The sequence below is a fragment of the Panthera leo genome, chromosome B1 (genome assembly GCF_018350215.1).
Source record: "Panthera leo isolate Ple1 chromosome B1, P.leo_Ple1_pat1.1, whole genome shotgun sequence".
Classification (NCBI taxonomy): domain Eukaryota; kingdom Metazoa; phylum Chordata; class Mammalia; order Carnivora; family Felidae; genus Panthera; species Panthera leo.
The window spans coordinates 44260493-44285909 of record NC_056682.1 but is presented as its reverse complement, the minus strand read 5'-3'; the positions used below and the strand labels follow the sequence as shown (position 1 = coordinate 44285909).

General features: G+C 42.8%; 2 protein-coding genes across 8 annotated transcripts in view; one reads left to right on the top strand and one right to left on the bottom strand.

The window, feature by feature from the left end:
- Positions 1-2072, bottom strand: part of NSD3 (nuclear receptor binding SET domain protein 3) — a 111656-nt gene extending 109584 nt beyond the window's left edge. For all 3 annotated transcript variants that reach the window (XM_042934814.1, XM_042934817.1, XM_042934818.1), the window contains exon 1: positions 1594-2072. The gene's annotated coding sequence lies outside the window, so the exon portion shown is untranslated. The remainder of the gene's footprint in view (positions 1-1593) is intronic.
- A 3883-nt stretch (positions 2073-5955) lies between these two features.
- On the top strand, positions 5956-24682 carry LETM2 (leucine zipper and EF-hand containing transmembrane protein 2). Of its 5 annotated transcripts, none has more exons than XM_042934842.1 (11): positions 5956-6051; positions 7473-7553; positions 9597-10050; positions 10673-10816; positions 14795-14932; positions 15590-15790; positions 16903-17022; positions 19622-19735; positions 22072-22164; positions 22484-22585; positions 23357-24682. In XM_042934842.1, exons 2-11 carry the CDS (start codon positions 7507-7509, stop codon positions 23417-23419), a joined length of 1476 nt encoding a protein of 491 aa, XP_042790776.1. In that variant the 5' UTR covers positions 5956-6051; positions 7473-7506; the 3' UTR covers positions 23420-24682. The 5 variants fall into 5 exon arrangements, with proteins under 5 accessions (XP_042790776.1, XP_042790777.1, XP_042790774.1 ...); XM_042934843.1 differs by lacking the exon at positions 5956-6051 and adding an exon at positions 6059-6507; XM_042934840.1 differs by lacking the exon at positions 5956-6051 and adding an exon at positions 6533-6992.
- The last annotated feature ends 735 nt before the right edge of the window (positions 24683-25417 follow it).

Sequence of the window (25417 nt, the reverse complement as noted above, 5' to 3'; positions counted from 1 at the left end):
GGAGGAGAGAGAGCGTATTAAAAGAAAAACACTTCTTAACACACCCGTCACCTAAGAGCATGAACTGTCGGTAACATCATTGTAAAATACACCTACTTCTAATTTTCCAACATTCAAAATACAGCAAGAACATAACCTACCACAAGCAGATCTTTCTACCCCTTCTCACCCCCACACAGTGCTTTGCCAAGAACACAAGCCCAAGAAAAATAACCAGTGCAATTTCCTTGTTTACTTAAAGAATTTCAGAAAACATGTTGACTGCTTCCGAAGCTTCTAAAACAAATGAATTTTCAACATTTAAGACTTTTTATGATCACATTTGAAATACGATAGCAATGATTCCTTCACCCAGTAAACATACAGTTCCAACTTTATAAAAAGGGTTAATTTTACACTGCAGTTCATTAGCATGCCTTGTTTGCAACCAGAAGGAAGAGGGAAAGGGGGTGGGGGGAGCAGCAAAACACACAAGATGGAAAACATCACTACCTCCTTTGGTGGTTATGAATAATTTTAAATTACCACAAGATGTATGGGAAGAGTTCATGAATAGAAAGAAAGGGGGTTGACAATCTGAACTGGCCCCTTCCACATTCATACTGCTGTCGGAGAGAAGGAATTTATTTACACTGCAGTGCCTGGCAGCAAACATGGCTGCCCCTACCCCCTTTAAATCCGAATAGTCTTCACTCCCTCAGCAAAACCATCAAATTATGGCCATGTCTCTGCTGTCTTGACACCATAACACTAACACATTTCCTCCTCCCTCAAAACAGTAAAACCCCACACCTCCTCATTTCACAATCACAACACTAGAACCACTAGCTTCTTCTACATTCTCTAGCCTTGAAAGAAAAGGCCCAGAATACACAGAAATATAGGAACAAAAGGCTTTCCCTTCCTTTAACAACCCCCTTCCCCTTCTTTTCCTCCCACTCTGTGATGCTTGGTCGATAGTTCTCATCCTTCTCAACATTCAGTGCATTTCCCTCCCTACGCCAATTCTAAGTCTTCCAGTTTCCTGAGTCTATGTCCTATCTCCCTATGCATCCTGTCTCAACAATTTATATCCCTTTTCCTAATCCACCTTTTCCTTTACTTCCATCCCCTCGTTTCCTCTCTTGATGCCCCATTTCTCCATACAATTCTATCCCCTTCCCCCAGATTCTTCAAGTTTCCACACTGCACCCCCAAACCTAGTTCAGTTCACCCAGGTCTCTAATCTCCAAACCTAACTCTTCTTCTCGTTCCCTGCCCCTCCCCCGTTCCATCTTTATCCCCGCCCCCATCCCACCTTTACTCCCAATTCCCACCTCAGCGCCACTCCATCGCTCATCCCAATCCTACCTCCTCTGCCCCACCTCCCAATCTCCACACCCCCCACCTGGCCCTCTGCTCTTCCTACTGAGCTCCCCTCGAACCCTTTCTGGCCACCAGCTTGTCCTCCCATCCTTGTTAGGGTCTCTCTCTCTCTCTCTCTCTCTCTCTCTCTCCCCGGGTCCCATCCCTACGTCGCTCCCTCCTCGTCGTTCCCTCCTCAGCCCTTCCTTCCAGCACACACACATACACACACAGACGCATTAACTTTACCTTCAGTTTGTTCCATTCTAACCCCCCGGCCGTGTCAGTACGATCACAGGAGAGACACGGAGGCCCGGAGTGGGGCTGGGGTGCGGGCAGCCGCCGGGGCTGCGGGGGGAGGAGACGGAACCGAGCTAGGCCGCATGAAATCCCCGGGCTAGATTTTCCTCGCGCCGGACGCCTCTGCCATGGCTGCCGGCACCGAGGAGGGCCGCGGCCGGCCAGGCCGGGCGTGAAGCTGAGATGAGGAAGGCTGCGGGAGACGGGGTGGCCAGGGGCGGTGGAAGGATGATGGGGGGTCGCCGCGCAGCCGCTGCTGCCAGAGAGAAGGCTGTGGCTGGCGGCCGCGCCGGAGCAGCAAGGTCCTCGGGGCTCTACTCGGCCTTCGCACGCCTCTCCGCAGCGACCAGTGGACAGTCCCCTTCGGTCTCCGCCTCCGTCCTGGTCGCCGCTCCCGCCGCCGCCCGCTCCCGCCGCCGCCCGCTCCCGCCGCCGCCGCCGCCGCCGCCGCGCACAAAGCCCCCCCACCCCGGCTCTCGGAACGCCGCCGCCGCCGCCGCCAAATCCTCAGCCCCTCATTGGCCGCTGGCCGCGGCGCCTGCCGGGAAATGCAGTCCCGTGTTTGGGGGCAGGGGGTGCGAAAGGAGGAAGAAGGTAGTCAGCGGGGCGGAGAGGAGCTGCCCGAGAGAGTCTAGACGAGAAGTGAGACCGCAGGCGATAAAAGCAAAGACAGGAAGGAATGATACGAAGGAGAGCTTAAAAAAAAAAAAAAAAAAAAAAGACTTTAGAAAGCTAGGTTAAAGGTTGGGCCTGTGAGGTAAAATTGTGTTCGTGCGTGTTCTGATACTTATTAAATAATAGCACATAATAAACACCATATGGTACTCCTCAGAGTGACACTGCTGTACGCTCCTTAGATGTTAGAAATAACCTACAAACGAGTGCCCGGTTAAGATGACCGGGAAAGAGAAGAACAATTTGTGTGCAGCCTTGGCTGCCTTCTGTCCGACAGCTGTCAGAGAAGAGCTCCCTATTTCACATGAGTCTGTGTCTGGAATCCGTGGCAGCAATTTCAGTTTTGAGCCTTGGGGGATAGTCGCTCATCCAACCTCGGATGTGAGCCCCGGATTGCCCCCCCCCCCCGCCCCCACACCCCGTCCCGCCCCACAATCTCAAGCCGTGGCGGCATCTCAGTCGCTATGAGGAAGCGCTGACCTCCCTGGCAGACACCGGGCCCCGCACGCCTTCTTCCTGCTGGCACTGCGGGCCCGGAGGCTTGTGGGTAACCAGGAGGACGTCGTCAACGCCGACTGCAGCCCGGACCCCAGGGACCTAGAGGGCTCAGTGTCCGTCACGTGCCTGGGTCCTCTGCTGCTCACAGCCAGACCTTCGCTTCCAGGGACGGGAGGGCATTTGTCCTCCACAGAGCTCACTCAAGCTTGAGAAGAGGAAAAGAGACCCAAATTCTCTGTAACCCTCTAAGCGCTCCCCCTTCTAGGAAATTTATGTTAAACAATAGAAGGTGTGTGACATAATAAAGTAGCCTTGCAGGAGTGTGCGAAATTTGGTGATATTTCCTGGGGCCTGGTGGTAATGACTTAGAATGTTGCAGCACAAGAGACGTGAACGTACGCAGGAAACACAGCAGCAGTGAGACAACGAAACCTATCCTCTGCGTTATGGTCTGAGAATAAAGCCATATCACTACTAGATGTTACACTCTGCACCGACATTATAGTTCTGGATCTGTTTGGCACGGCCACAAGAAATTCCTGATATTTTTATCTTAAATACCATTTAAACAAGAAATTAAAAGATTCCTACAGATCAATTATTTTAATGATTACTAATTATGTTTCAGGGTTTTAAAAACATAACCCTGTTAATAATACTGCAGATGATATTGATAATTAAGTGTCTCATTACTGTCAACCATTAACTATTTCTAAACCTATTTCTATGGTTTGTGCAGTACCAAAAGTTAAAGGAATCAATCCGAATCTATTTTTGTTTACTTTAAATGTCTTTTTAGAACACAGACATCTTAAAGGGGGACACCTGAGAGGTTAAATCTTTTTTTTTCTCCTATGATCCTTTCCACCATCATCCTTCCTTTCCACCTTCCTGTAAACTCCTTGCTTTGTTGACAAACTGTTGCTTTGACCTGACACCTGGATTTTCCCCTTGAGGAGAAGCTGATAAATTGTCCCCAGGGATTTTATTTTAATCTGCTTCTAAGTGACAAGAGTTTAAAATTAAGGTTATGCCGGGGCATCTGAATGGCTCAGTCGGTTGAGTGTCCGACTTCAGCTCAGATCATGATCTCACAGCTTGTGAGTTCAAGCCCCGCATCAGGCTCTGTGCTGACAGCTCAGAGCCTGGAGCCTGCTTCAGATTCTGTGTCTCCTTCTCTCTCTGCCCCTCCCCTACTCGTGCTCTGTCTTTCTTCTAAAAAATAAATAAACATTAAAAATAAATAAATGAAATTAGTTATGTCAAGTAGATGTATAATCTCTTCTTGCAAAACATTAGAAAATATATTGTTAATAATATTGGATCTTGAGTCATATTTAGAGAAACGGCCGTTAAAATTAATAATTTACATTTTTAGCATCTAACATCTTCTGAGGTTCAGATCATGCTTTCTCTTCTCCATACAAAATGAGCAAACAGTTCATTTGAAGACAGCAATCAAACACAATTCGCAGGGCCACAGTTATGGAGAAAAAAATTTTTTGTTTCTCTTCCAAAGATTATATCCAAAAACTCCTAACATGATAAATCACTTAATCATGAAAGTCAAAAAATTGCCAGGCCTGAGAGCAGAAGGCAAACATTGCTTTGAACAAACAGATTTCAATAGGAAGGTTCTTAACCCTTCCCTTTTTAGAATAGGATTGCTGACATATGGCTGTGGTAGAAAATCTAGCTCATCTTTCCAATACTGAGCTTGGAATCGTTCATCTGGTTTATGAATACTTAATGATTTTCACTGTGCCTGGTTGTAAGTGAATACAATGCATGAATAAGAATATTTCCCGGTATAAAATGTCTCCCAGGGAACTGAAAGGAATATTTTTGCATCTTTATGATCTGTTCCAGAAAAGTACATGTTTATGATAGTGCAGTGATTAATTTATGGAATTAATTTGAAAATTATAACTGCCTAGCCTTTTAGAGCTCAACATTTGCCATCGGGAATTTTCAGGAAAGGAAAGGTGAAGAGACCAAAGCTTTGTAGATTTTGTTAATTCTAGTAAACACAGAACGTGAAGTGAAACCTTTATGTGGAAACTCGGGCATCAGACATGCACAAAGAGCCCTCTCGTGGCCAAACTGAAAAGTTTTGCTTATTTAATATGGTTGATCTAACTGGTTATTAGCTGAAAAATGCTTTGTGGATTAAATGCAGTCTACATTAAAAAATAATAATAATAACTGAAATTCAATACCCGCCATCTTTCATTCTTACAAATGTGCAGCCCAGATGACTAGGGTCTGTGGTCAGCTCACATGTTAAGAGAAGTATTATCCGTGTGAAAGCGATTCCTTGTTGTCTGGTGTTAGTCCAAGTAGAGCCACTAAAAATGCTGTTTTTCTTCTAGAGCCAGAGGAAATGGATGAGTAGAAATAACAAGAGAGCGAGAATATTTCTGCGTCTTTCACTTTTCCAAGATGGCTCAGTTACCCAACCTAGGAATTGAAGTGCCCCAAACCTGTAGTGCCTACGTCACTGTACGGCTACTATAATATACATCTTAAATGTTATTTGACATTTCTACACAAACTACTATCATAAACAATATCTGTTAAGAACGGATTTATAAAGCAAATTACTTTAGTGGAATTCATATTTCCATATGAAGATTTCACAGCATTCCACTCTTAGGCCTCGGAGAAAGGAAAGGGATGTTTTCCTAACCATTCCCGCCCTTTCTGCCACTCCCTCTCCGCCTAGCTCTCGGCGCCACCCCAACCCCGGCAGTTGCTGATTCGGAGGGGTGGGGGTGGGGGAGTACATCAAAGTGATGTAATTCGTGACTTTAAGATGGTTACCATGGCGACTATCGGGCATATTACGCCATCGGTAGGGTAAGAGGTTCTTTAGCCTTCAGTGAGGGTTAGCCCACAGCTCATAGAGTGTGGACGGGCGAAAAAACGTCAGTCTTGCCCCCTCCCGCAGTACAGCCTCTTCTTAAACTGAGCCCAATATAAAGGTCATTTAGCTGGTGGCAGCTGGACCTTCGCTGCCTCCAGGGCTGCCACAGCGAAGGACGCCCTCCCTCCCCGTAACCCGAGCGCTTATTGGTGGGTGGTGTCGTCACTCAGAGCGACGTAACGGGTGAGGAAAGAGGTGGAGCCATAGAGACTTGGCCCGGGGCCCTTCTAGATGGGGAGCTGGGGGAGGGGGGACTGGGAAGGGACTGGAGGACTGAGGCAGCCGTTCCCGGGAGCCGGCCCAAGGAGGTAGGGGTGGGCGGGCCAAGTCCTCCAGCTGTTATTCGGAGGACTTCGCCTGCTTTTTTTTCCCTCCGGAGCCCGGTCGCTCCGCATCCGCTCTTCCCATCAGCGTCCAGTTTTCCCGACAGCTTCCAGTTCCCCTCAGCACTCTCCTCAGCCCTTGACCTCGTGCCCCTGCCCGCCCCCCAACTTTGGAGCTCAACCTCCATTCCCCCTCCCTCGGTGCTTCGCTTCCTCTTTTCTCTTCCGTACCCCGCGCCCGGCTCGGCTTCCTTCCATAAACCTGGATCGCCAACAAGGTTGTCGCCCCCGTACCCGCATCATCCCCGCACCCAAACACAAAGAACCGCCCCCCCCCCCCCCCCGAGACCCCGCTACCACAAACACAATCCTCCAACACACTACGTGCACAAAAGCCGAGAGCGCGTTTCGCCCCTGTGTCGTCAAGGGCCTGAAGCAAAGGTAACCCGGGAAGCCCGGGGCCCTCGGCGTGTGGGCGTGGGCGGCGCGATGGCGCAGGCGGGGCTCCCGGCAGTCCCCGCCTAGGAAGTGGTTGCCCACAGCCCCGGGCGGGAGCGCCCGGGGGCCAGAGAGCAGGCTAACCGCCGGATCGGGTGTGGCATCCCTCCAGCGGGAGACCACCCGCCCTTAGCCTGGGTTTAGATGTTTTTAGATGTTCCGAAGGATTATTTGAACTCCTGTTCAAAATGTCAGCTCTGTGGTTGAGGTTTCCGTCCAGGAGAACACCCTGGTCTAGGCCTTTTCCAGCTGCAGGAAGGCAGAGTTGACGCTAAGGGATATTACTAAAGCACCTTGCTGCCCTTGGCTGAAAAGCGCCCCAGGATGGAAAAAGGTTTTGATAAAGCTTATTTAAAGGTGCAAAGCTCAGTTTGGACTCTGGAGAACCACCAATACAGGAAACCGATTTACCTCCACTTGAATTATTAGTAGGTACCATGTTATCTCTTCACTGCTACATGAGTGCTTAGTGAGTACTTTCAGTCTTTAAAGTTTGGGGCAGCTTGGCCAAGTATGGGGGAAAAGCTAAGTGAAACAAATTCAGGATATTTACTTCATTCTACCTGTATTCTTAGACCACAAATAAGTGTGTATTGCTTAGCTTCTTTAATAACCTGGCAATCATTCTAGTGGGTTACTAGGTGTTACTGACCACAAATAGAAGTCTTTGAAGACCATATCGCCATCATGAGCACCGTTATACTAGAACTTATTTGTTTGTTGGGATCTCAAAGTACCATTTCCAGATCCAGGGCTGAGAAAACATTCATGAACTTGAGAGAGATTTTATGCCTTGAATGGAATGTGCAAATTTTCTACCCTTGCAATAGTAAACACTTAAATCCTGATATCTTTATAATTGATGTGTTTTTAAAATACTAAATCGTGTACTTACTCCTTCTGTCTAGGTTCCTATGTTGACTAGTTGAGACAAATATAAATATGGCTTTCTACAGTTATAATACAATCTTAGCTATTGCCCGAACAAGGTAAGCTGTGGAACCCCCCCTTCCCCTGCCAAATTCATATGAATTTTCTTCTAGATGAAAAAGATATATGTGAAAGGATAGGCTGGTTACACAACAAATTAAAGCTTTGCTGGGGGCACCCAGCTGGCTCAGTGGGAAGAGTGTTGGACTCTTGATCTCAGGGTTGTGAGTTCAAGCCCCACGTGGGTGTAGAGGTTACTTAAAAATAAAACCTTTTAAAAAAGTAAAGTTTTGTTGCCTTTAACTATCCTGGTTTTTAGGAAGCTCATATTTTATGGTATTTAAACCTACCCTGAATTTTCTATATGCCTTAGAACTCAGCCTGAGTAATTCTGTAGATGCATGGCACAGGTAAGACAGAAGACATCATGGTTTTAGAGTGACACCTCCATAATCAATAAATGTTACATGCCGCCCTTAGATATAAAAATGAGTACAGTGGCTGGCAAACAAACCAGTCCTAGGCCGCATAACTGCCATAGTAGGGTCTGTTATCACTTACTATTCCAAAGTATATTCACTGAGAACTTACTTTGTGCCTGATACATTGCACATTTTGCCTTTTGGCCCTTCAAAATGTGTTTTATCTTGGCATGCTTCAAAAACAGTCCACAAGAATGGAAAAGCCATCTCTTTGCCAGAAGAGCTGTCCTTGCCAGGAACTTTCTTTGCCTAGATGGGTCATTTTTTTATTTTCAAACAATCTAATGTGCTAATTTAACTGAAGATTATGAGCTATTGTAAAACTATGATATAGAAATCTATGGATGGGGTGCCCAATTCTAATTCTTACCTAAGATTCTTGAAGAATCTTAGGTGAAGGGCATTTCAGCTGTAAATGTCTCTCATTTGAGGGAGTCCATGGGCACTACACAGACAAAGCAGTATTATGTGATTGGTTAATACCCACAGAGGCCATGAAGAGTTTTGTTCAAGCAATCTTACTTTTTTTTTTTTTTTTTTTTTTTTTGAGAGAAAGCAAGTGAGCGGGCAGGAGAGGGGCAGAGAGAGAGGGAGAAAAAGAATCCCCAGCAGGCTCCACTATGTCAGCACAGAGCCTGATGCAGGGCTCAAACTCACAAACCTTGAGATGACGTGAGCCTAAATCAAGAGTCAGATGCTTAACTGACTGAGTCACCCAGGCACCCCTCAAACAGTATTCTTATTGTCAGCAGAGTAACCGAAGACACAAACGTTCCACCTGTTTCATGAGAGTAGATAAAGGCAACACTTTCTTTTTTTTTTTTTTTAATTTTTTTATTTTTTTAACATTTATTTATTTTTGACACAGAGAGAGACAGAGCATGAACGGGGGAGGGTCAGAGAGAGGGAGACACAGAATCTGAAACAGGCTCCAGGCTCTGAGCTGTCAGCACAGAGCCCGACGTGGGGCTCGAACTCACAGACCGCGAGATCATGACCTGAGCCGAAGTCGGCCGCCTAACCGACTGAGCCACCCAGGCGCCCCAAGGCAACACTTTCAAACACACACCGTGATGGAAAAATATTTGCTATTAGATTTTTATTTATTTTATTTATTATTATTATTTTTAATGTTTATTTTTGAGAGAGAGATAGAGTACGAGCAGGGGAGGGGCAGAGAGAGAGAGGGAGACACAGAATCTGAAGCAGTCTCCAGGCTCTGAGCTTTCAGCACAAAGCCCAACGCGGGGCTTGAACTCACAAACCATGAGATCATGACCTGAGCTGAAGTCGGAGGCTTAACCGACTGAGCCACCCAGGCTCCCCTGCCATTAGATTTTTAAATTAATAGTTGTGGGGTTTCTAACTTGTAATATACCAGTTATTTTTAGGAACTAACTTATTAGTATTTCTTCTAGAGTATATCATTCAACCATGAAGTACCTTTTTCTTCAACTGGGGTAAAAAGTTATATTTCATTCGTTAATGACTATCATGTGCTTTTAAAATACAACCTTAAAAACTGTTGTTTTCTTTTAACCAGAGAAAATGTCTATTTCTTTAATTTTTGAGTTTGTCCTAGTATGTGCTCAACTCAGAGGATGTTGTTTTTTATTCCAGATTCCCTAGCCATTTTGTCCATCTCACCAGCTCTTCTTACTCCCCATCATTTGCATTTCTTCACTTGCCAGATTCCCATTTAAAGAAAACATATATGAAGGACTATGGAAGCAAGAAGTACTCCTGTCCTAATCAGTCAGGCAGTAAAGTACTGCACTTACGAACTAGAATAATACAAAAGCTACACACATCAACTTGCTGGCTACAAGACGTCCCTGGTAAACCTCAGCCGGAGCAAACCCCAAAAAAGCCACAGGTGACAAACCCTGAGCCCACGAAAGGAACTGGCATGAAGATTAAAGAAGAAAAGCAATCTTATAGACAAAAAATTATGGGTGAACTTAAATATTATTACAATGGATTTTATTTACTTTGGATTGACACCAAAGTTGCTGCCCGGATGGTTTGGAGGCTATTGCATGGACAGGTGCTGACCAGACGAGAGAGACGAAGGGTAGGCAAGCATCATACTTGAGAAAGAAAATGTAAAATTAAAGTGAAATGTTGGGGAACCAAGTTTTAAACTCAACGTAAAGTTCATCCTAAAAATCCCAAAGTAGAAGTAGTAACTGATGGTGAGAACCAGAGTTTCTGATTGAGTTTATTTGTCTGAAACTGACTGACCCTCCAACTTTAGGCAAGATTCTTATTTGCCTGTAAGATGATTATAATTGTATTTTCTGATCTCCCCACAGAGTGGAGAAACTTCGGGTTTGATCTGTGCACCCGAAGTAGAAACTACTGTTGATATATTCTGTATATGCATTTCAAAAATCAGTTTTTAACAGATACTGTATTATTAAAGTACAGGCCTCTAACTTAGGTGAAAGCTAAGAGATGCCAATAACATGTTTTGGTTGTCATAGATTTCCTTGAAGGTGTCCCATAGATATTACTTCAGAGCTGTGGTAAAGAGGAAAACTCTACCTTTCCATTTTATAAACAGAGAGAAAATCTGTTAAGGGTTTTTAACACTTTAAGAACCAAGGCATCCTTTTTTGGTTTCTTTCTTTTTTTTTTTTTGTTTTGGGCATGCCCTAAAATAATGAATACCGCATATGCATTTAATTCTTTAGCTCTTGAGAACTTGTGCTGATTTCTTCCGCCTGGTTCCATTTATGGTGTTCCTCATTGTACCCTTCATGGAATTCTTATTACCAGCATTTCTGAAATTCTTCCCAGAGATGTTGCCATCAACTTTTGAAAGTGAATCCAAAAAGGTATGTAGGATTTTTTAAAACTAAAAAAAATTAATAGACTTTACAGTTTTCACGTTTATAGAAAAATTGAGCAGAAAATATAAGGGTCCCCAGGTACCACCTCCCATTTCTCTTATATTAACATCTTGCATTTGTGTGGTCTGTTTGTTATAACTGAAGAACCAAAATCTAGATATTATTATTAGTTAAATTTCATACTTTACATTAGGCTTTACTCTTTGTAATGTACAGTTCTTGGGTTTTGAAAAATGCATAATGTTATGTATCTACCATCACACTATCACCCAGAATAGTTTCACTGCCCTAAAAATGCCCTGTGTGTCATTTGTTGTTCCTCCTACCTCCCCGAATCAGTGGCAACCACTGATCTTTTCACTGTCTCTATAGTTTTGCCTTTTCCAGAATATCAGATAGTTGGAATCATACAGTGTGCACTCCTTTCATGGCTCATTTCTATCAGTGTATAATATTTCACTGTGTGAATGTACCACAGGTTGTTGAATTCACCTGTTGAAACATATCGTGGTTGTTTCCAGTTTTTGGCAATTATAAATAAAGCTGCCATAAATAAATGTCTGTGTGCAGGTTTTTGTACGAGCATAAGGTTTCAACTCATTTGGGTTCCTAAGTACATTGGAAAGCAATTGCTGGATCGTATGGTAAGACTGTTTTGTTTTGGAAAAAAAAAATAACTGTCTCCCCAGGTAGTGATACCATTTTTTATTCTCACCAGCAAAGAGAGTTCCCATAGCTCTTTGTCTTCATCAGCATTGTGTTGTCACTGATGTGAATATTAGCTATTCTAATAGGTGTAAAGTGATATCTCATTGTTATTTTAGTTTGCAATTCTCTGATGAGGTGTAATATTGAACACATGCTTATTTTCATATGCTTATTTGCTACCTGTATATCTTCTCTGGGGAGGTATCTGTCTTTTGCCAACTTTTTAATGGAGTTGTTCATTTTCTTATTGTTAAGTTTTAGGAGTTCTTAGTATATTTGGATACAAGTCCTCTATCAGATATGTGTTTTGCAAATATATTCTCCCAGCCTATGGCTTGTCCATTCTCTTAACTGGCTTTCACAGAGCTAAAGTTTTTCATTTTAATCGAGTACAACTTATCGATAGATTTTTTTCTTAGCTCATGCTTTTGGTGTTGTATCTAAAAACTCATTGCCAAACTCTAGGTCACCTAGGTTTTCTCATATGTTTTTTTTTTTTTTTTTTTTTTAATTTTTTACATTTTATTTTAAGTAGGCTTCACACCCAGCATGGGGCTTGACTCACGACCCTGCGATCAAGAGTCGCATTGCTCTACTGACTGAGCCAGCCAGGTGCCCCTCCTGTGTTTTCTTCCGGATGTTTTATAATTTTGAGCTTTAAATGTAAGTCTATAATCTGTATTGAGTTAATTTTGGTGAGAGGTGGAACATCAGTGTTAAGACTTTTTTTTTTTTTTTGGCGTGTGGATACCAAGTTTTTCTAGCATCATTTGTTGACGATGTGATCCCATTGAATCGTAACTTTTTAACCATTAAAAAAAAAAAGAAAACAAAAATCAACTGCTATTGCAGGGACTAGTTGAATAGTAGGTTTAGCCAGACAGACACTTTAGTGCTTAAGACTCGTCCTGGAGAAGAGGGATCCTCATTGGATGGTCACTGGGGTGGCCCCTTCATTCTTTCCATGCTGTGCCACTCTTACTACACAGAAGTACAAAGGCATGAACACGACATTACAAGAGGACAAAAAGGACAACTTTTATGTATTTGTTTTTAAGTGTTTATTTCTTTTGAGAGAGACAGAGAGAGAGTGTGTACGCAGTGGGGGGAAGGGTGGTGGGGCATGCAGAGAGAGAGGGAAAGAGAGAATCCCAAGCAAGCTTCATGTTGTCAGCACGGAGCCCAATGTGGGGCTCAATCCCACAAACTGTGGGATCATGACCTGAGCCCAAATCAAGAGTAGGACACCTAACCAATGAGCCACCCAGGCACTCCTGAAAAGGACAACTTTTAAATGGGATTGGGAAATGTCTCATAGAAGAGATAGCCAGGCGACTGAGACTAGAAAAGTGGTAGAATTTTGCTGCAGCATTTGAAAGGCTTTCTGGATGGAAAGAGTAGCACTTACAATGGCTTGATTGTATAAAAGAGTATGACAGAATCTGAGACACTGAGTGCTTCTTTGTGGTTTGAGTAGGGAATACAAGGAGATCCATGGTGGAAGATGAGACAAAAGTGATGTGTTGGGTCAGGTTGGAAAGCGTCTACCACCCTAAGGAATTTAGAGTTTGCCTTTGACCATGGTGAATGATGGAAGGTAAATTTACGCAGAGGGTGAGTAACATGATTAGATCTGTACCTTAGAAAAATAATTTTGCTAGCTGGAAGGATTGAAGAGGGCAGAGTCAAGGGAGGGAAATCATCTGGAATACCGTGACAGTAGCACAGGAGTGAGAGGATTAAATTATGAAAGTGGTATTAGGAATAAAAACTTGAAGATACATTTGAGATAGGTGTTAGGGGGTAGAATCAAGCTTCAATATTTAACTGACTGGTAGTGGTTTAGTTTACTTACATTTAAAGTAATCAGGACATAGAATTAATATCTTGAGATTCCAAGGAATGTATTTGTGCGTGCAGGAAGATGGGGGCAGAGAGGAAGTGATTTATCTAAACATTCCTCTTTCCTCAACACTTCTTGTTCCCCAAACATACATATACACACATCATGGCCAGAGTTTTAGAAAGTACCTTTTTCTTTCTTTCTTTTCATGGAGATGAATGAGACAGACAGACAGAGTAGGTGATGGTGGAGGGAAGCAGGTTATGGGAGGCAGGACACTATTTACATCAGATTAGAGCACCCATTCACTCTCATCATACTTATTTGTTACACTTTTACATTAATTTATGGAAATTTTGGATTATCATTAGTCACTAATGTTTGTCTTTCCCATTAGACTAGAAGTTCCATGAGGGCAGGAATTCTTCTCTGTTTTTGCTTGTTTTATCCCCAGCACCTAGCACAGGGTAGATGCTCAGTAAATAAATGAATAGATGGATGGATGGATCTCATGATGGTATTGCCATTGCCATTGTGTGATTTTTCTTTTTTTTTTTTTTTTTTTTGGTTGCGTCTCTCTCTTCAGATCTTTCTAAAAATCAATGATTGCTATGATTGGCTGATCATTAGAATCTCTTGGACAACTTAAAAAATAGACAAAGATTTCTCTTTCTCTCCATCCCCCTGAGTCCTGACTATGGTTATTCTGAAAATGCTACCACACTGCATTTCTGATAGTGAACGAGGATTTAGAAATACTTGTCAACATTGAGTCTTAAGAGTGTACATTTAGGGGCTGGCTCAGTCAGTAGATCATAGGATCTTGGAGTTCAAGGCCCACCCTGGGAGTAGAGCTTACTTAAAAAAAAAAAAAAAAAAAGGAATGTACATGTAATTCTTTTTTGTGTAGTGCTTTGTTCACATCTGTTGTAACACTTATGTCAGTGTATTATAATTAATTGTATCTGTTTTGTATGAAACTATGTGCTACAGTAGCATAGAGTTACTTTCCCAGTTTCCCAGTTTCTTTCCCAGTTACTTTCTGGCTCATGCAACATCTGGGACCACTGAGACCGGAAGTTGGTCCAACTAGATGGTTTGGTTGTACCAGGCTAAGAGATAAGATCTCATTCTAAATAATGACAAAGGCTGCCATTGAGGGGACAATTTGGATCTATCAAATATTTATGATCATTGTGTTAGTAACAAATAAAAGGTAAGATTAAGGAGTCAAGTTGCAAACAGGCTAGTTTTTATTCTGCTTCTCACAAAACCCATTTAATTAGGTCTGAAAATAATATTAACACATGAAGTAGGGATGAACAATAACAAGGTGGTGGTTATTTTTTTCTCATCTTTATCTATGAAGTTGCAATCATGAATGATTAACTTCCTCCTCTTCTATTATTAAGGAAGAAAAACAGAAAAAGAAAATGGCTGCAAAGTTGGAACTAGCAAAATTTCTTCAAGAAACAATTACAGAAATGGCAAGGAGGAACAGGGCCAAGTTGGGAGACGCCTCTACACAGTTCTCATCCTACGTCAAACAGGTGTCCGTCTCTTTTGTAATACCAGACAGCAACTTCCAGGCTGGCAGTTATATGAAAACTTCATGTCATCATGGAGCTTCCAAATTGTTCATGGTCTCTGACTTTGCAGATACCTTAGTGATACAGATACAATACTGCAAACATTTAGAGATTTGCAGAAAAACCCATTTTAAAGCAGTCATGTGTTGAAGACGTTGATAACTTCGTGGAAAGAACTGTAGATCTAGAGTCAGACTTGTGAACTACTCCTGATTTTTCAGTTGACTTAGACTGACTTGGACAGATTTCTCCTTTTTGTACCACAGGGCCGATTTCCAGACATAAGATAGAGTCTGTGAATGCCTTGATGTGTCTTTCAAATAGTCTACAGGGAAGGTTAAATTAAGTAAGAAATACATTTTAGGGGCACCTGGGTGGCTCAGTCGGTTGAGCGGCCGACTTCGGCTCAGGTCATGATCTCGCGGTCCATGAGTTCGAGCCCCGCGTTGGGCTCTGTGCTGACAGCTCGGAGCCTGGAGCCTGTTTCAGATTCTGTGTCTCCCTCTCTCTGACCCTCCCCTGTTCATGCTCTGTCTCTCCCTGTTTCAAAAATAAATAAAACGTTAAAAAAAATAAAAAAAAATACATTTTAATGAACCTCTTTGTCTCATTGCCTAGGTTCAGACAGGCCACAAGCCCAGTACAAAGGAGATAGTTCGCTTTTCCAAACTGTTTGAGGATCAGCTAACCCTGGAACACCTAGACCGACCTCAGCTGGTCGCCCTCTGCAAACTACTAGAACTACAGCCCTTTGGAACCAACAATTTGCTTCGCTTTCAACTTCTGATGAAACTGAAGTCTATCAAAGCAGATGATGAAGTAAGAGCTTAACTATAGCCATAGGGAATCAGCAAGGCATGGGAGATCCCTTAGGGTGGCTTTGTGATAAAGTGCAATATCTTCTCTTAGATCTTCTTGGGGACTGGTTCTGGCAAACCATTGAATGGTTTAAACAATCATTACCATGACAACGTGAACTGTGATTACTCATTTTAGGAGTTGTTTGTCTTACTCTGACGCACTTTCTGGAGAAGGCCCTCACAAGCAGTTAGTAATTTAGTAATCTAAAGTAGTTAGGACCTGCTGGGAAGGAGCAGCAGCCCAGGAGATTCCTGAGAGTCTTCCATTGCTAAGGCCAGTGCTCTACCCCCACACCTCCGCTCCCCTTCCTCAGAGCTGATGCCAGAGTAAATATTCTGCCCGGTGAGTTGGCCTGATAAGAAGGGGTGACAAGTCATAATGCAGAGAGGGGAAGCAGAGCCTGGACATCTTATGGAGGAAAAGGCATTGTAACTACTAATTAGGCTCCTTAAAAAATGGAAAGAATGTTTTTTGAGTCAGAATCAGCTGCTTTAAGGAAAGCATTCTGCCTGAGGGAGCAAGATTCCCAGAACTGAGAAAGCACCATGCCTTTGGCCTCATTTAGATTTCAGCTGTTGCTTCCAGAACTTTGGAATAAACAATACCGGTCCCAGAAGTACCGTAGTTTTGGGGCACAACAAGCAGAAACTGTTAGATATTGAGAGAGTTTTGTGGACCAGAGGTAGGGCTGTGCCCCAGTGGGGGCGGGGTTGGGGGGAGAGTGATACTGGGACACGCAGCAAATAGTAACACTGAAAACTTTTCAAGTGGAATATTTTCTGATGAAGCCTAAAGCTGCCACGAAGGGGAAGAGATGTCACAACCAGCCAAAATGCAAACCAAGAGGGGAAAGAACTACTTGGATGAGAGTGTTGGGGGGGAGTTATGGGACTATCTCTGATACTATTAAAACCTGTTGGCAGGATTCCCTTCATTTCCAACTGCTGCGCCTTTAGTCAGTGCAGAGGACAAGGTGTGAGAGATGTAGTGTTTCCCTGATTTGTTGGAATTTAGGCGTTTGGTAAGATTGGGACGGAAAGATCCAGTACCACTGCTTACGTTTCTTTCAGATAATTGCCAAAGAAGGGGTGAGTGCTTTGAGCGTGTCAGAACTGCAGGCTGCCTGCAGGGCCCGAGGAATGAGATCCCTGGGTCTCACTGAGGAGCAACTGAGACAACAGCTCACAGAGGCAAGTAGCGGCTCTCCCGGGCCACTTTCACTAGAACTCTCTTCCCTGCGATTTGCAGACCTCACTTCGCAATGTCGACTTCTCAGGCGAGCCATCTTACCTTAGTTTGCCTCATGTAATTGAGCAGTGGGACACTGAAGCAGCTAGATTTATTTTGTTTTTAAGTTTATTTATTTTGAGAGACAGTGCAAGTGGGGAAGGAGCAAAGAGAGAGAGGGGGAGAGAGAGAATCCCAAGCAGTCTCCGCACTCAGTGCAGAGAGCCTGATGTGGGGCTCGAACTCATGAACCATGAGATCATGGCCTGAGTTGAAGTCAGATGCTTAACTGACTGAGCCCCCCAGGCACCCCAGAAGCTAGATTTACTTTTTTGATGGAGACAGGGTACTCTGTTAGTTTTCTGTTGCTGCTAAGAAACTACCACAAACTTAGTTGCTGAAAACAGCACCTGTTTGTTAGCTTACAAGTTCTGTCGGTCAGAAGTGCAAAGCTTCTCGCTAGCCAGACCCCTGTAAGCTTCTCATCTCAGACTTCCCCTTTTTGACCTCTGGCTCCACATTTAGAGATCTCACGTGATTAGGCGAGACCTAGTTAGATAACTTCCTACTTTAAGGCCTACTGACTTGGGACCCTAATTATATCTGCAAACTCCTCCTGGCAGCACCTACATTCATGCTTGAATAACTGGAAGGAGGTGTGGGTGCACTGGGGACAGGGAATCTTGGGGCCACCTTAGAGTTTTGCATACTTCAGCTATTTAACGGGTTTGGGCAAAATCTCTAATCCAAGGCCTGTCATGTGTGAATCCATCCGGAGTTCTATACCTTGCCCGGTGGCTCACCTGGGACCACTTTTCCAGTTAATGCCTCAAGCCAATGTAAAGCCTTGACTTTGGCAGCAGATGTTTCATAGTTTCCCTCAGACAACATATTTTAACTAAGAGCATCAATGTTTTTGAACAAAGGAGTAGCTCCTGTTAAAATTCTCATAACTGTAAGAAGTGCTATCAAGTGTACACAGAGCGTTTTGGAATGGGAGTCACTGTTGTGGCTTCAAAACCAGGTCAGGTAGCTCTTTCCTCTTACGTGTCGGACCTGCTCTGGCTGGAAGGTGAACATACTGTAGAGAAAGTTTCTTAAAATCATTTATTTCTTGAACATAGAGTATTGGGTGAGTTCATACTGTCAAATAGCTTGCTTGAGAGGGTGTATCATTTTTACCACAAAGAAGTGAGGATACTAATCCAACAATATGACATCCAGCACTATGTATTATTTAAAAATTCCTGTGTCACGGGGCGCCTGGGTGGCTCAGTTGGTTAAGTGTCCGACTCTGGCTCGGGTCATGATCTCATGGTTCATGGGTTCGAGCCCCACATTGGGGTCTGTGCTGACAGCTCAGAGCCCGGAGCCTGTTTTGGATTCTGTGTCTCCCTCTCTCTCTGCCTCTCCCTTGCTCACACTCTGTCTCTCTCTCAAAAATAAACAAACATTAAAAAAAAATTAAAAAAATAAAAATAAAAATTCCTGTGTTAGGATACAGGCAGACACTTTATAGAAAGGAAAATCTAAAAATGATAATCATATGAAACATCTTAGCTTCATAATAAGATAAATTACAACTACGAGATATCCCCTTCACCTATTATGTGGGCAAAGATCAGTCTGATGACACACTGTGTTGTTGAGGGTTGGGGAGAGGGGTGCTCATGCATTGCTGAGAAAAACCTCCACATAATCTTTCAAAATTTAAAAATGCATTTACTTTGACCTAGAAATTTCACTTGTGCAGTATGATGTATCAATAAGATTATCCATTGCAGCACCATTTATAATAGCAAAAGATTGGAAACAGCCTGAAGTTTATTAATAGGAAAATAATCAAATTGTGGCATTTCCATGCAACAATAGAACACTTAATAGATGTTTAAAAAGAAAGAGGCAGCTCTATTAACTACTGATATGAATCAATCTCCAAGATATTTTAGTGGAAAAAAAAGCAAAGGGCAGAACAGTGTATATATATCATACTTTATGTAAAGATGAAACACCTATAAATGTATGTTTGTATATTCACAGGACAACTGGTAACACTGGTTGCTTCTAGGGCGGGAAACAAGGTAGCAAAGGGTAGGAGTAGAAGGCAGGCTTATTGTTACTGATTACATTTTACTTTTTGAATTTTGTCTCTGGTCATGTATGATTGCTCTAATAATATTTAAGCTTGACCAATTTGGTTCTTGAAAATTACGTCTCATTTTCATTTTAAAGTTTATTTCCTTGGTTATGCACGAGTCTTATTTTTTCTTTCACATTATCTGCTTTGTGGCGAAGAAAAGATACTGAGCTACTTTGAACCACAATTGGGTTGAAAGTTTAATGGAACACCCCCTCTCTCACTCTGATCCCACTGGTGTGAGGGGGTTGCACAGCACAACTACTGGCTCAGAAGCCCGGAGACGAGCATTATCCTTGTGCTGTTGTTTACCAGGGTGTGGCTGGGGAAGCTGTAAAACCAGGGAAGCAGTAGATGACTGTGGGTCATGTCCAGTTCTAACATTCTGCAATGCGATCGTGTTTTATCCTCCTCCCGTTCTCCAGTGGCAGGACCTCCACCTGAAGGAGAATGTCCCTCCTTCTCTGTTGCTCCTGTCCCGAACCTTCTACCTGATAGATGTGAAGCCAAAGCCAATTGAGATACCACTAAGTGGGGAGGTAAGTACCTGGGTTTATGGAGTTTCGGGATTTCTGTTACTGGGGCCTCTCCATAAATGTCTTATTTCCTCTTGCAGTTAGGGTAGACCTTTCTTTTGGAATATGTTTTGAAATTTGGTCCAACTGGCTTTAAAATCGTTTTAGAATTCTTTAAAAAATTAAAATCATTAAAACTAGCTCCAGCTCTAGAGCTATTACTTTTTTTAATCCCAGCTTGATTTAGGAATCCCATTTATTCTTTCTCTTTAAGCTATCTTGTCTTCAGCAGCAGACTGTTTTCACCACTTTCTGTTTTGAAACTAAATAGTCCCTGTTCTTTCGTGTCTATTTGTCCAGATTCCTATTAATTTTTAAGCAGTCAATGGCCAATCTAGAATGTAAACTATTTGTTTTCCTTCAACTTGTTTCCTTAATCATTTTTTGTTGCCTTTAATTCAGCAGTTTTTTTTTCCCTCCTGGTATTTTACTGAAAAACCCAGGATGGGCCCAATCACTAGAGCATCTTGCTCTGATCAGAAAGGACCTCTCGGGGCACTTGGGTGGCTCAGTTGGTTGAGCGTCGACTCTTGATTTTGACTCCGGTCATGATCCCGTGGTTGTGGGATTGAGCCCTACATCAGGCTCTGCACTGAGTGTGGAGCCTGCTTAAGCTTCTCTCCCTCTGCCCCTCTCTCCCACTCGCGATCTCTTTCTTTAAAAAAAAGAAAGGGACTCTCACTTCTCTACTTTGTGGCTTCATGTCTAAGTCAGAACCTGCATGGGTAAGAAAGGAGAGACCATTACAGAAGACGCTGCACATGTGGTTTAGTGAAGTACTCTGGATTGGGGACCAATCATTTTTAATTCAGTTAAGCTAGTGATTCCTCGGACAAGCCAAGGGATATTAGATGAATTCCAGCATGAAAAATGTACTTCAGGGAACACCACCTTGCTTTTCCTTTCCATATTTCCAGAGATTAATCAGATTTGGGCTTTGTCTGGGAAGGACCCTGGGGAGAGTAGGAGCAATTTTGGAACCCAGACCATGTTCTAAAAGGCAGCCTACCTGATTCTTACTCTATCTTTGGTCATTAAGACAGAACAAATTTGTCATTCTTAGACTGTTCTCAGGAGCAAGGAAATCTTGGAATAGTGTAATATCTCAGAGCTAAATTTGTATTCCCAGAATTATTCTAGAGGGGCATAAGCCCTTTATCCAGATGCTGCTTTCTAGAATGTTTGAGAAAAACCTAGAAATCAAGGACAAAATGACAAGCTCCTAGGCATTTTATTAGTTTTTTTTTTTTAATCCACGTCTTTAAACGTCTATTTTCCATATATACAAAATGCGAATAAGTAGCATGCTAGGTTCTGTAAAGACTTTAGAGACATCAAGTTAAGTATACTATAATTTAGGATATATGTAGCTTTTTTCCCTCCAAAGTGCATAAAGAAATTACTTATTTCCAAAGAGCAGTGACATATTTACTTTTCAAATGTAATTAATATAATTCTTGAAAGTAAGTTAGCTAGCTATTCTAAAATACCATCCCTTACATTTTCCTCATGTTGCAGGAGCACCTACCATTAGGTGCTTAAGCAGCACCTACCATTTTAATAATTCAGACAAATTTATCACTTATTATTAGACACCAAGATGATAAAGATGTCAATTTTGACTAAGTTATATCAATGCTATTAGAAGCTGATGAGGGGCGCCTGAGTGGCTCTGTCAGATGAGCGTCCTACCCTTAGTTTTGGTTCAGGTTACTCTCAAGATTTGTGGGTTCAAGCCCCCTGTTTGGCTCAGGGCAGAGCCTGCTTGGGATTGATTCTCTGTCTCCCTCTCTCTCTGTCCCTCCCCTACCCACTCTCTCTCAAAAATAAACATTAAAAAAAAAAAAGCTGATGAATGATTGTTGTTGAGAGTGAGAACAGGATCAGAATTAACAAATCAGGAGCTTGTTCATAAATGGGGATTTTTTTTTTTCAGATTTTACTTTTTAAGTAATTTCTACACCCAACATGGGATTCAAACTCACAACGCTCAGACCAAGAGTCAGTCACACACTCCACCAACTGAGCCAGCCAGGTGTCTCAATGACTGAGGATTTTTAATACTAGGATCTCCTTAGGGTGCAACTTTTGTATATAGGGTGCTCATAATTCAAAGATAATAATACTAAGTTGCTATTTCAGGGACATATTTCATATGTTCTCACAAAGGGTATAGTTGGAAGAAGTCAGGGATTTAGTGGAAAGCAAGTTGTGCTAGAAAGCATTTATTACTATGAAGTGCTTCTGAGTTTCAGGAATAACAGAAAGCTTATGTTTATATAAAATCTCTCTCTTCCTAGTCTCCAAAGATGGATATTCCTGTGGAACCAGCTACTTCTCCTGAATCTAAAGAGAACCTGCTGGATGTAGCACCTCCACTGAAGGGAACTAAGGTTGGACAGTTACTTTTCATTTGATTAATTAGCTTTAAAAATGAGAACAAGTTAACATATATTTTTAACTCCCTCAATGAAACTGTATTTGAATACAGTGGTGTTCTTTAAATAAGGAATATTTATTGTACTAACAGATCTATTTGTAAGAAAGGTCAACATTTGGCTATATGCAATTAGGTTCCAAATGTAGCCTCTTGAATCCCGTGCCAAAATATGTCATTGTTACAAGTTCCTGGCAGTCATGGCAGTGTGACTATAGATCTAGTACACATTTTGTTTTAAACCCATAACCTAACTCTCAGTTCTGGTGTTTAAGGATGAAGAATGTATACAACTGCCCCCAGTTACCCCATCATCCATATTGCCATCTTCACCTGTTTCATTACCGAAAGGACCCATCCCTTCTGCTAAAGAAGCTGTAAGTGTCTGAAAAAAGAAAGCCTTTTCTCTCTGGCTATTTTTAAGGGCAGGGAGAATCTAGAATTGTAACTATTGCAAAACACTGCACAGTTCTTCCTGTCCTCCAAACAGGAAGTTGTAGGCTGAACTTTAGTCATTTTATAACCACTAACATTTTTAAAACTCGGTTATCCAAAAGCGAAACAAAACAAAACAAAACACCTTATCAACCAATGCAATCGTGGATCAGGACTAAACATGTTAAGTCTAGAAGCTAATTACAATATAGGCAGATTCTTATTTTCTTTTGTGCCAGATGGAAATAGTTCCCATATGTTGTGTATCTCACACAGGCTTCAGATGTCAGGAAATACTAGCAGGAAAGCAATTTAAATCTTAGGAGAAATGCATGTAAATAAGAAATTACTTATCTATCCATTTCTCCATTTGGGTGAAAGAATTTGGGGCAAGAGCAGAAGCATGACACAAGTAAGTGGTGGTGGGGGGTGGTGTTCATGGGAGAGTTGGACGGTGACTATCTCCACTGGATCCTGACCACCAAAGAAGAGAGCCAGCGAACATGCAGACATCTGGGGGTGAACATCCAGGAGCCTTGCTTGCAGGGCCCCCCCTTTAAATTTTTAAAATTTTTATTATCAAGGTAAATTATAACCTTGGATCTGACTTTATGGTCTGTCATTATTTGATTAAGAAAATACAAGAGGGACTCCTGAAGAACTCACACATCTGACTGTGACCAGTGCCTAAAGTCCTTATGTTTTATGCCTAGACACTCCAGGTCAAATCCCAAAAGACAACCCAGAACAGCAAGGCTAGTTCAAAAGGAGCATAAGGACTACTGAGGACGAAGCTCACTCTCTCCAGCTCCCTGCCCTCCGCAGTGGCATCCATAACGGGCCGCCCAGCTAAGACGATCTGTGTCTGGTTTGAGAAGAGATCAGCCATTTCGTCCTTGGGGCCTTGTAACCATCCAGATGATGTCAGCAGTGAGACCAAGTTCAGACCGTTTAGAAATATAATTGCAAAGCCAACTTCCTCTGTACCATTATGTCATCCCACTAAACTTTGTGTAAAGCCCCCTCCCCATGTTATTTTTGAACAGCTTCGTATTTGTGTGCGTGTCCTCTACGGAAGGAAAGTTTTCGCATAATGGAATCAGCTTGGCATCTTAGATAGCTTGAGTGAGAACTTGGAAACTCCAAAACCATTGTAAGACCACCTCACTTTTCCAGTGATCCATCAGTATGAATAGTGCCCTGGAAACAGAGCACCTTATGAAATGGGATGGATGTACTCCCCAGTAAAGTCTTTCTGGATATGAAGAAGAAAAAGCTCTTCGGAGAAGAAATGGGGAGTTAAGCAGACTGGCAGTCCAAAAGGCTTGGCTGCTGCTTGGCTGTTCTGAGACGTCCTCCTCTGGGGCCTGCAGAGGCTCCAGGAATCTGGGAGGCTGCCACTATTCCAGCACATGTGGCTTTCATTAGCCACCATTTTGCCAGGAAACCTAATTAAGGGTTTAAGACTTAACCATTTGTCTGTGCTGGGTGTATGTTTTTCTAGTCTGTCTTCCATAAACAAGACTATTTGTTGGTCATAGGGGTTGTTAAAGTTTGATACAATCCCTGTGCTACCCAGTAACAAGTATTATGTTCAGATATTTATGTTTGGTGTGTTCACTATTATTAATACTGGGAAAAAAAACAAAAACAAAAAAAACCCTTAACATAATAGATTGCCATGCAGCTGACCCAACAGCTTTCTTCCCTTGGGGAATGCTTAGAAAGAAAAGATACTTTGGCCCCCGGGGGTGATGAAATTAGTTTTCTTTGCTTGCTGTGAAATTGAAAGCGGTTAAGTGGAAGTCAGTTAAACCAAGTAAAACTCAAATCTCTCTCTCTGGGATCACCTAAGTGAGGACTGTCATCAGCACTTCACAGCAAAGATCTGTACCTTACAATACTTTTTAAGCCTCCTCTCCCCCAGAGGAAAAGCCCCACCACAGCCTGCTAAATGACGAATCCCTACTATGCAGGTTCCATGGATTTTGCTGTTGGCCCAGTAAGGTGATTCACAATAAACTTTCCCATTTTTAAAATGATGGGCGTTTGTTTTAATTAGCTCACATTCAAGTGTTAAAGGTGGGAAAGGGCCTAGCTAGTCAACTTGTTCAATCCTGTTTAAGCTGAATGATTCATAAATACTGTTGGCTGTTCTCCAGTTCTTTCTGGCTTTCCCTGTAAGCAGAGTGGGATTGGTTAGGTCAAGGGGCCCCTGGGCAGTTCTGGCCCCAGCTGGCTCTCACCCATTTTTTTTCTACATCTAGGCATCTGAGACACCTGATATATAGCCCTCTTCCCGTTCTTAGGATAGTGGCTCAGAGAAGTCAAGGATGTTTCTTTGGGCTCATCATCACACAGCACTCTTGGCTGTCAGGCTCTATGTGATTGTTACATCTATCCCCGTGCTGAAACCGAGCTGGTGTTGTTCTGGTAAACGATTAACAACCAGCTCTGCCTGATGAGGGGGTGCCCTGATTTGTAGTGCTCAATTTCAAGCTGCCAACAGGCGGTCACTGAAGAAGAGTCAGAGGTGTGCACGATCAGCTCCAGCACACCACCGACCCCAGCCCTCCTTGAGCAACAAGGGGCAAATCTGTACTTGGCAGCATGTTCATTAAATGTGTCACTTCTGTGCTCCGATCCAAGCGCCTGGGAGGCGGCGCGGCATACATGGCCCTGAATACTGTTAGGTGCCAATCTAATGAGAACTTGCCCCAGACCGAGTCTTCCAGAACAGCTGGGTTCTTGCTCACCTTCCGTCTCTCATCGAC